The sequence below is a fragment of the Simochromis diagramma genome, unplaced genomic scaffold (genome assembly GCF_900408965.1).
Source record: "Simochromis diagramma unplaced genomic scaffold, fSimDia1.1 OVJJ01000205.1, whole genome shotgun sequence".
NCBI classification, from domain to species: Eukaryota; Metazoa; Chordata; class Actinopteri; order Cichliformes; family Cichlidae; genus Simochromis; species Simochromis diagramma.
In genome coordinates this window covers 15,086,257-15,097,114 of record NW_024386782.1, presented here as the reverse complement: position 1 = coordinate 15,097,114, position 10,858 = coordinate 15,086,257, and the positions used below count along the sequence as shown (strand labels likewise).

At 43.0% G+C, this 10,858-nt stretch overlaps 1 protein-coding gene across 10 annotated transcripts in view; it reads right to left on the bottom strand.

The window, feature by feature from the left end:
- Window positions 1-1,135: 1,135 nt before the first annotated feature.
- The window catches only part of st3gal3b (ST3 beta-galactoside alpha-2,3-sialyltransferase 3b), a 49,918-nt gene continuing 40,195 nt past the window's right edge, over window positions 1,136-10,858 (bottom strand). For all 10 annotated transcript variants that reach the window (XM_040022136.1, XM_040022135.1, XM_040022140.1 and 7 more), the window contains 3 exons: window positions 8,722-8,868; window positions 6,797-6,943; window positions 1,136-3,955 (listed from right to left, as the gene is read on the bottom strand). In XM_040022136.1, the coding sequence (XP_039878070.1) occupies window positions 3,866-3,955; window positions 6,797-6,943; window positions 8,722-8,868 (384 nt within the window). In that variant the 3' untranslated portion in view covers window positions 1,136-3,865. The remainder of the gene's footprint in view (window positions 3,956-6,796; window positions 6,944-8,721; window positions 8,869-10,858) is intronic.

Here is a 10,858-nt window from a genome sequence, read left to right as displayed (position 1 = left end):
CCCTCTCCAACTTTCTTTTTACGAGGAGTTTGAATTTCAGGCTCGGAGGTCGTGGCCTCTCTGTTCCAAGCCTTCAGAGAGGAGGTGGGGCCAGGGGGAACCTGTCGCTCAGAATAAAAAGTCCGTCGGCTGAAGAGGTGCAGGCCTGCTCATACCCTGTCTGCCGGACCAGCGAAAGCAGCCGCCTCCAGCCAGCCGGGCCGGCCAGCTGCCTCGGGGAGATCCCAGGTGGCAAATATTCCCCTTGCTGCAGGGAGGGAGAGAGCACTCGATCCCACCCTTGTGGACGTCTGGAAATTTGTCGAGTCAGGGTAGCTCGAGTTCTGCGGTTGCGGTGACCAGTGAGACGTGACTTATTTGTGTGTGTGTGTGTGTAAGGGGGAAGGGGGGCAAGTTTCTGGCACCCCATTAACAGCAGGATGGGATGGGACGCTGTGGAGGCGCTTTAAGGGCCCTCGGCGTCTTGTCTTCCTTCACCTCACAGCTGTGGTTTATGATCACGTTTGCAGGGAAGTGAAAGTTTGTGTGCGGCAGCTGAATAGTACCGTGTATTCATTGTGTGTCTCAAATGAGTCCCTCGTGACTTCCAGTGAAACTTGATCCCTGTTAGCAACGAGCAGGTGAAGAGGGAGAAGTGAACAGCGCAGCAGAGCACAACATGGGAAACGAGTAACAGAGGGAGCGAGATAAACACACAAGAGAAAAAGGAGAGTGAATTAGAGAGGAAGCCTGGTCGCTGGAGGATTGAAAAATGATTTCCCCTGGCTCTGCAGGTTGGAGATACAGAGCACAGATCAGCGGAGGAAATCCCCTTCTCCATCCCATCCCTCCTTCATCTCCACTGGGTTTCCTGCACTCTGTATCCCCTGAAACGGGAGGAGGCAGACGGTGTTCCAACCTGCTGCACATTTCATGAGGACTGCTCCACTATCAGCATGCCAGACTAAGACACCGAGGGCCACACCGCAGACATATTTGAGCCCAGAGCTGGCACTTTGTGATAAAAGCTAGATTAAAAGCAGAAGGTGGACCAACCACATCAAATTAATTTCCTGCACAAACAATCAGTTTGGACACTCATGCATGTCTCCAATAAGGTCATTTACAATAAAATGAAAAGACCACACGCACAAAGTTCCATTACAAACCTTTTTATTAGGTAACAGAAAGCCTTTTGTAACTGTGTGTGTGTGTGTGTGTAAAAAAAAAGAATTAACACGTTCAATCACTTTGACCTCCTGTTAATGCTTCAAAATTAAAGATTTATAAATACCACGAACAACAAAAGCAAATACATTCTGCTTTATTTTGAACAGATTAGAAGAAAAGAAAAAAGGCGATTTGGACGTAACACATGTGAACTTATCCAGCATTCGTTTAAAAATAAAAATTATAAACCTAAAAAGTAAGACAGAAATGGGCTCCTTTCCAATTAAGGATCTGCTTAGACTCGTAGCTTTGAAGACTATACTGGTAGTTTTCTGTGTTTTAGGGTTCAAACAGCAAATATTTGATTTTTTTTTTTAAATCAGTTTTCAAATGATTTAACGTAAGTAGCCATCTTATTTATTAAAGTACAATATATACATCATTTCCCCCTAAAACACAAAACCCAAAACAGTATAGGGCTTCAACTTGACCTTGGATTGTATACAATGTACATACAGTACATACATGAAGTGGACCGGTCCCAAACCCCAGGAATGAGACCTGTCCTGACCCAGAGCTGGAGCTGCGCCTACATACTGGAATCAGCTGCCTTTGTTCTCTTTCACAGCAGTCACACTCCTCGCTACAGCTTCCAGGTGATGAGGTGTAAGGCACTGACAGCGCCTCATGATAGTGCAATGCTCAGATGTTCCCTGTACCTTTTGCTCTCAGACAAAGGCCCAAACGGGGCCCAGTTTTCCAAAGAAGAAAAAAAAAAGTATCCATTTTCAAACCCAGGAGAACCAGTCCGAAAGGAACTGTGCATGACGTGACGATGCATGACCCTGGCAGCGTGTGGAAACTAATGAGCATGAAGGAAACAAAAAGAGCAATGCATCGCGCGTGTGTGTATGTGTATACAATCTACACTTCCAATAGAAGTGTTAAAAAGACAGAAAACTGGAGAAAACCCTATTCACAAAGAAAGTAAAATAAACCCTGCTTTGGTAAAGCAGTTTTTAAAATGCACCATCACTATATAAAGCTGATTATCGCATTCATATAATATGATGAACATATGCATCTTCTTGCTCTCCCTCACTGTTTGAAGGAGATTGCACGTGTGTGTGTGTGTGTGTGGTTTGTGTGAGTGAGATCACAAATATGTTCAATGTTAAAATACAGAGAAGCCTGCAACAGGATCTCCATGTGAGAAGTGCAAAGGCCTCAGCAGCACATTAATTTCAAACTGAAGGTGGCATTTATCACCTGTGGAACTTTTTTTTCCTTTCTTTCTTAACGCCCGATGTCACAGAAGGTCACATGTGTTGTGTTAACAAATGCTGCATAAAACAAAGAAAATGAAGAGGTGCAGACATTTAACACCCATCCAGTTTAAAGCAGATTCAGTCGCACTGTTACTTCTGCCACAAGCCTAGATGATGCTGCAGTCTCTGGGGAAGCACATGGTGCTGAAGTTTAAAGCACAAATGCAAACTTTTGTTTTAGAACAGAAAGCAGGCCTGCCTGTGACCAAAACACTGGGACTTTGGAACAAAATAAATAAACAAAAAACAATAATATATATTCCACAATCCAAGAGTTCACCATTTAGTGACGAACAAAACCTCTGCAGCAACAGGAGAATGGAAAAGGGATGCCATAAAACACCCTGGATCACTTTATGTCTCATGAACAAAGATAGGATTAAGTAAGAGGAGACTGCAGTGTCTTACTTTCTCTCTTACAGGTGGTCAACTTTAAAAACTACAAAAGATAGCATCTTTATTGAAAAAAAGAAGATGTAGAGTTTTAAAATACCTCACATAAACTTCAATTTTAAATACCTCAAAGAGCTTCAGTCTTCATTAATATTTAGCTTTTTGGTGGCTTCTTACCTGATGCAAACAGCATGGGGAGCCGCAAGCTTATATTAGTGTGTCAAAGCAACACCAGTCTTTGTGACAGGTGGGGGGTGTCAGGGATCATCTGGTGGAGCACGTGTTAGTTTTTAAGTCAGGACAGAATGGGGGAAAAAAAATGAATGAATGAAGTAGTGACAGACGAGGATCAGGGCAGCTGCTGCAGCGCTTTAAAAAGCACAGTAAAAATTATTTTTGATATTTACAATGAGGAACAAGAATACATTCAGGCAGCAGAAGGAGAGGGGGGTGGCCTCTTCTCTCTACGAGGTACATTTGGCACTGCTAATATTCAACCATCCCCACACATTCTAATAGTCCTTCTCCATCCCTTTGTCTTCTGTCTCTTCACCAGACTGACCGGAACATCAAGCTAAACTCTGACTTCTGTGGGTCATAAAGTGTCACCTCTGCTCTTACTGTTCATTCATGTAATACTCGGGGCTTTGAAGTGGTAAACACTGCAGTGTGGGGCCGGCGGAGCGTTCCTGCGAATGTCTTTTGATAAGACGCAAAACTATGCAGATCCAGTGCTCCCCCCATGCTCGTTTCCCCCCGCTTCAATCAGCAAGAGTCTTTGGTTCAGAAGGCACGTGTGTGCGCGTCTCTCCACAGAATCCCTCCTGTATTTTATTCTTTTTTAAATATCCTTTGATATGAAAACCCCGGCAGTGTGCAGGCCACCCGGACTCCAGGGTTTTTTTTTTTCCTTCTTCAAAAAGTCAATCCATTTCCCAGCTTCCTGCTAGTAGTCTTTTGGGAATGGCGGAGGGAGACTGTGGGCGGGTGTAAACTTAGATACCATTGGTCAGATCTTTGATGACGTTTGCCTTCACCAGCTTACGAAGGAACTCCTTTTCCTTGGATATGTTGTGTGTCCATGACTGCAGGATAATCAAAGGAAAGGACATATTCAGAAAGATACAACATCACAGATGAAACACGAGGATAAGTGGTGGGAGGAGGCATATTAAACAGCACATTTTCCAACAGCGCCAGACAAAACTGTATGTTAAGTTTAGGGTTACTATATCCCCAGTGTCTATACATGTGGGTGTTCAAGTGTACAACAATGGAGCATGTGTTAAGCCATGGTGGTCAGTCTTCTGTCCTGCTGTGCTATAAGAATTCAGTCCAGTGGGATAGTTAGGGATAAAAGGAGAAGGGATATATAGAGAAAGGAGGCACAGGGTGGAGGAAGAGACCTATGAGAAAGAATGAAAAAAAAAGTGGAGAGCTTCAAGACTCTCTTATAAGGTCTGAGTGTGTGTCTGTCTGGGTCAAGCCTCCTACAATTACATGATGGGAAACGCCACGGCCTGAAAGAACAATAACCTGCAGTTTTCGCAGAAGTCACCAGCAAAATTACAATGACATTTAAAATACAATAACAACAATAACGACCTGCTGGCAACCACTGGTTGGGAGAGAAAAGTGTGTATTCCGCGACCAGTTGGCAAATATTTACTTAAGGTTACGTGCAATCGCTATCATTAAAAAGGTCCACGATGAAAAGCTCCTTCCAGCTGCTTTGGTCGCTAGCAGATTTGGTTGCCAGTAATTTGTGAATATTTGCAGACAAGTTGGCGTTTTTCATGTAAACTACTCACAGAGGTAGCGAAACTGAAAAGTGCACCTTGTGGGGTCGTCATCTAATATGTAATCCAGCATGTAAGCACTCGAGACAGTTTGCTCTATTTGCTTTTAGCTTCCACTCTGGCTGGTTTTATGGTGTTTCATTAGCTTTAATGACGATCCGCTGTGGTGACCCCTATAGGCAGCAGCTAAAAGACGAGGAGGAGCAGGGTAGAAAAAAACCCCCAATGCCTTCTCAGCTTCACTAAAAGTCTGTCCGTATCCACTTTGCACACGGGACAGACAGGGCAACATATGCATTGGTTGCAATCATGTCTTTGGGTAACTTCCAAATAATAACTGTAAGACTTTATTCCTCTTTGACTTCTTTCTTTAGTGAAACTCCACATGACAAAAATGTTAAAGTTGCGACCATAAAATCAAAACTGGAAGATGAGCAGAAAGATGCCAATGGCTCCACAGCCTCAGGTCATCATTCTCTGTGGGTTTTCACAGTCATTTCATCAACTATTGATCCGATCAGTTTAAATTAGATCATTTCCAAGCACAGCTTTGAGATGCCAAAAATGAGGATGCATAGATAGACATGTATTGTGGATTTTAATCCTCCACCCAGACAGTTAAAGAACAGGCCTAAGAATAGCTGGAGGGTTTACCAGTTGTGCGGTTCCAGAAAAATCAAAACCTCAGGCGCTGGTTAAGCTTTCCAAACAACAGAGATAAAAAAAAATGAAAGGCTAAAAACATTAACATTAATTAGCCACGTGTGGCTGATGATGACAATGCTGATGAAGATGATGACAATAAATGCCAAAGGTTTACTGGGAGTTTAGACAAAGGTTATCATCATACTGAGCTCATGGTTTACACATGTCAGCGCAGGGGTGACATCTCTGATTCAGCTCGGTTTCAGTGTAAACACAGAGATCCAGACGTGATGGAGCAGAGAGAGCTCCGTCATGAGGACGTTTAGAAAACGATCGTTTAAGTGTCTGATGAAAGACAGTTCCCACTTCAATCTAAAAATTTAGTTTGACGATTTTCATTTTTCATCTTTCATGAATTTATGTTTAAATTTATCAGGAAGTTTCACCAATCTTTCATTTTGTTTATGGTTTAATATACGTACGGGTTTGTTTCCCTTTTCCCCCCAGACATTTTCTCTGGTTTCTACTAATCTGTGCTCTTAATCTTTCATGAAAGCAGCTCTGACTTAATTTTCCAAGTCAAATGGGACGTAAAGTTACAGACAGGTGACAAATTAAGAGAAGTGCCTGAGCCCTTAAACCTCAGTATCGAGGTGGCCGTTACTCTCTTGTGGCCATGTGGCTGGCATGCTTTTCCTCTTTGAAGCATCACTCCATAACAAGCTGTTTAGTGATTGCTTTCATCTTACAATGTAGCATTTCCTGATTCTGATGGGCGTAGTCTACATCCATCTGAAGGGCACGAGGGGTCACTGAAAGGTTTAAAAAGTATTGAAATACTGTGTATTGCATGCTACGGCATTTACACATCTTAACTATAGAAGATATTGGATCAGTGAAGGGATATTTTTTGGAAAGTTAATCCTTTCACAAAACATCCAGAGACTTTGAGCTGATGGCGCAGTTATCAGACAAAATGTTCCTGACACCTCTGCAGCTTTAACAGTCCCTTGTAATCTTAAAATATTTGTAGAACAACCATTAGCCAACTGCAAAGAGCTGTTTAGCACTCCGGAGCACCTCCAAGCATTTTTTTCCCCCCCATAAGCTCATAACGGCTATAATTTTGGCTTTAAAGAAGAAAAAAAAAAAATGGGAGAAGTTGAACCCCAAAAGAATTCTTGGACTAATATTACCATAAGTCCAAACAGTGACTGCTTTGTAGTGAATGTATTTTGGCTGTAGGCCAGTTCACGTCCCCCTCGCACTCCTTCACAGGAGTGGTGGTCCCTCCTAATCAAAGTCTACAGTTGTTACTTTGGTTATTCTACTGTGGCCAAAGGGTAAGGAGCAGCTAGAATATATTGTTCTCATTAGGAATGAGCCCATGTCGTTCCGCATTTCATTTAAAGAAATCTTAAAGAGTGCCTCCAATGCTGGATTACCCTGTAGTGAAATAAGTGCTGATGTGCGAACGCTCACCTCTTTAATGGCGGACATCTTGACAGACTCGTAGTAGTGCAGAGGTGCGTAGGGCTTGTTCATGTCGTAACCAAAACCAGCCACCGCCACCTCGTCGCAGTTGTGCAGTGCCATTGTTATAGCAACAGTCCCCAAAGTTGGAATGTTCTGTGGCAGAAACACAGGTGTGGGCAACACACACACACACACACACACACACACACACACTATTAAAATGAAAAACAGGTATGACAAAAGAAAATCTACCCAATTATTATTATAATTTTCTCATTGCATCTGACACAGATGTATTCTACCACTCTCGTATCTGCTTCCCTCCCTCCCTCTTCGGTACTTCTGTCTTTGTTCTACTTCACTGCTGCTAACTGACTCTGAACACTTGGTGATTAACTATTACCTTTGAGATGTGATGCCTGTAGACCCCTGCTACGACACGCTGAGCTACAGGGTTGAAGCTGTGCTTCCTAACCGCCCTGGGGTGCCAGAGATCTGGGATTTGGGGGGGGGTAGGTAAAAGGGCCTCTGTGTGTTTGATTGTGCGTGAGGATGTTGCAGAACAACAGAGAGAGTGTGTGTGTGGGGGGGGGGGGGGGGGGGGGGGGATGCAGGGTGCAGAAGAAAGCAGAGGGAGGGAGGCCCTATTTAAATCATTACCCTGATTTGCAGCCCTCAGGGTAGGTGGAGTTGAACCAGCAGCTGGCCAACCCCCCACTGCATGTTCTAATAAGAGATTATTTTACACACATGCAGCCACACACACTCAACATAAACACCAGTATAACAAATAGTCCTCCTCATTAATTTCCATGTACATAAACATACACTGTGATGGTCAGAGGAGAAACGGTAAAGTGTTTCTAGGGAAAGAATGTGCCAAATCATACAACTCTGCAGCCAGACAGCCCTGCAAACACCCAGACACAAACACAAACGTGCACACAGATCATCATGCACTCGCTCTCTTACGCACAAACACACACATATATAATGTGATGCCCACATGTTCAACACATGTTGCAGAGCTGAGTTCATGCAGGGGTGTTCTTGGTGGCCCCCAGAGGGTGGTGTTAGGGTGATACACTCCTCATGTCCCCTCCAATTCCCCCTATCCCCCCTTTACTCGCCAAGTGTACACAGACACATACACACACACACACTATATACACTTGCACACCAGTATTTAATTTCAAACAGTCTGATGTTTAGTTTGTAATTTTTCTGCTCTGCAATCGATTTGATAGCCACCAATTTAAATTTCATCACTTCTTAAACAAAATATTCTCTGGTTAAAGGGATGACACGGCAGCAGGATTCACCCTGGCTCCGGGTTACATCGAGTATTCACTAGTTTTTAATGTACCGAAGTAAAATGCAGCGAAAGATCGGAACGCTTTAGATCCGTGGCTCCCTAATCGCAGCTCCTGTTCCAAGAATGAACTCTGCTCATAATTTACAGCAAAATAAGCCCCTAAATGGCTCCAGAATCAGCAGATTATATAACATGTGTATATTTTCTTCAATTAGTTACTTAAAGAAAAAAGAAAAAGGAAAAAGACTCTTGTGTAAGCAGGGCACAGAGTGGGACTGTAATTATTCTGCATTTCATTTGGAAACACAGTCCAATCCCCTCCCCATTCTTTCTGGATATCGAGCTCTCATTCTCTTACAAAAACAGATGAACGTCTCATCTATGCATACAAAGTCGATATCTGATGTAGCCTACGTAACTGGCCGACGCCGTTGCCAGCATTTATCCTTGTCTGGATTGCACAGTTACATTTCAAGGGGGGTGCACGTCAGGTTACACCACTGAACACCGTGCAGGTTTTTTTTTTTTTTTTTTTTTTTTTTTTAAGAAGGGTGTGCAGTTACAACATACCTACAGTGAAGGTTTAAAACAAAAGTAAAGTTCCACTGTTACTTACTCCTTTGCCCATGAGGCCATTGTTGAATGGCAGGCCAATGAACTGGAAGGCAGCCTCCTGGATGAAGTAGGGGTTGAGGATTCTCATCTCTGTCGGCTCCCGAGGCACAGACTGAGCCACCGACTTCCAAAAGCCATCTGTGCCCCTCTGAAAAGTAAAAAGATGGAGGACAGCAGATAAAGGTCAGTTTGTGTATGATAAAGAATTTATTTTACACTGTCAGATTAGAGACATGTCACAGAGGCACAAATGGGAAAAAACAAAAAACAACAACAAAAGGTTTCAATTGATGGCATTGGTGATAGGCAACTAAAATTTACCAACCAAACATCAACAAAAGATTATCCTCCTTAAACAAAGAAGCAAACCAGAAGCCAGGCTCCGTCTACCACTGATTGGGGAAATTACTTCTGGACCTTTAATGAATGAAGGGGAGGTTGGGGGTTGCTGTTTGCAGGACACCAGCAACTTTTGACCCATCAGAAGGAAAGTCTAGCAGTTTGTGAGGGATGCAGTTGCCCTAGAGTGGTAACGAGAGGCTGCACTAAAGTCCTCATCAAAGTTTTAGAAGATGTAGATAAGACAATAGTATTGACAAAAAATCTTTTGTAGACCCACTTTTGTCTGAAGTCAGACACCCTGCTGGGAACCTATCCATACTCAACATCTGTGGGTAAATATTGCATTAGAAAGAAAAATCACAAAATCACACCTTGACCCGAGGGTGTTCCGAGAGACCTCGGGTCTTTTTACACAAGGCAATCTTCATCAGTCGCAAGCACAACCCGTCAGACATGCTAGTAACACCACCTGAATAAAATTATGCAACTCTAATGAAAGGCACTTGCCCAACTTAGTCCTTCCAGAACAGCCGACGGATATTAGTAAACTGAGACACAGACAAAAAGCTCCCCCTTGGAGAAGTTTATACATAATGCAAGTGAATCCTGAGTCCTAGCTTCCTTTACTGCATTCAATTCAAATGTTACACTAAATTAACAAGTAACAAATTAACAGTGCGTGATTGACTTGTCTCCTAAGATCCATGAAGCCAATGTGAATCACCTGTTCAAACAGTCAAACACTCGCCTGGCTGCCTTTGATACAGCAATGTGTGTGTGTGTGTTGGCAGAGGCAGTAGCAACAAGTCTGATGGCTTTGTGGGTTCAACAGTGGCGGCTCTTTTTGAACGCAGGCCCAGCTCTGTGCCCTCGGCAAGCCGCGACAGGAACAGCAGCTCATCTCTCCTGTCAACACAGCTTGTGTTTGCCAGAAATCTATTTAGCCGAGCTGTTTGGATGTGTGCAGGTCTGTGTATGCTGAATAAAGAGTGATGCATTTTTTTCTTTATTCTAGGAAGGAGAGCAGCTAATGACACAACACACACACACACACACACACACACACACACACACACACACACACACACACACACACACACACACACACAGCAATGACCTGACATGCACATAGACACAAATGTCACAGGGTGGGGATCTCTTTGAAGATCAGACAAGTACAGGTGGTTTTGAGAAATGTATGAGCAATTCGTATGTAAGGATTTGGGATTGTTAGGAAGGATGGGAACGGTGGGTATGTTTATGAGTTCAGGAATGTGGGAAGCTGCTCACAACCCTGTTTTCCAAAACGCTGTAACACTTTGTAACATGTAAACAAAAAACAGACAGCAATGATTTACTTGATTCCAAACTTTGAGAAGGAAAGATATGGTGGATTTCAAAATGCTGTGAAAACTTGGTGAGCAAATGGTTTAGAAAAAACAACAAAACATAAAACTACAAATGTTTTAGTGATCATAAAAAAATATTCAGAGAATTCAGTGGCATTCCTGTGCACAAGAACAAGACTGAAAACAAGTCATGAATGGCTGTGATGTTCAGCCTCAGGCTGCACTGCATTAAAACCAGACAGTTCTGTACAGAGTCGCACAGGCTCAGGAACACATCACAGGAGCAGGAAATAAATGTTAAAACACCAAAAGAAAATTATTAATTCCACAGACTTCCTTGTACCTGAGAGATAATTTAAGGTGGATTAAGGGGAAGTGGAAAACTGATCTATTTTTATGGCCAACTTGCGCTTCTACAGAGGCACCGTTAGGGCTTGAACATTATAT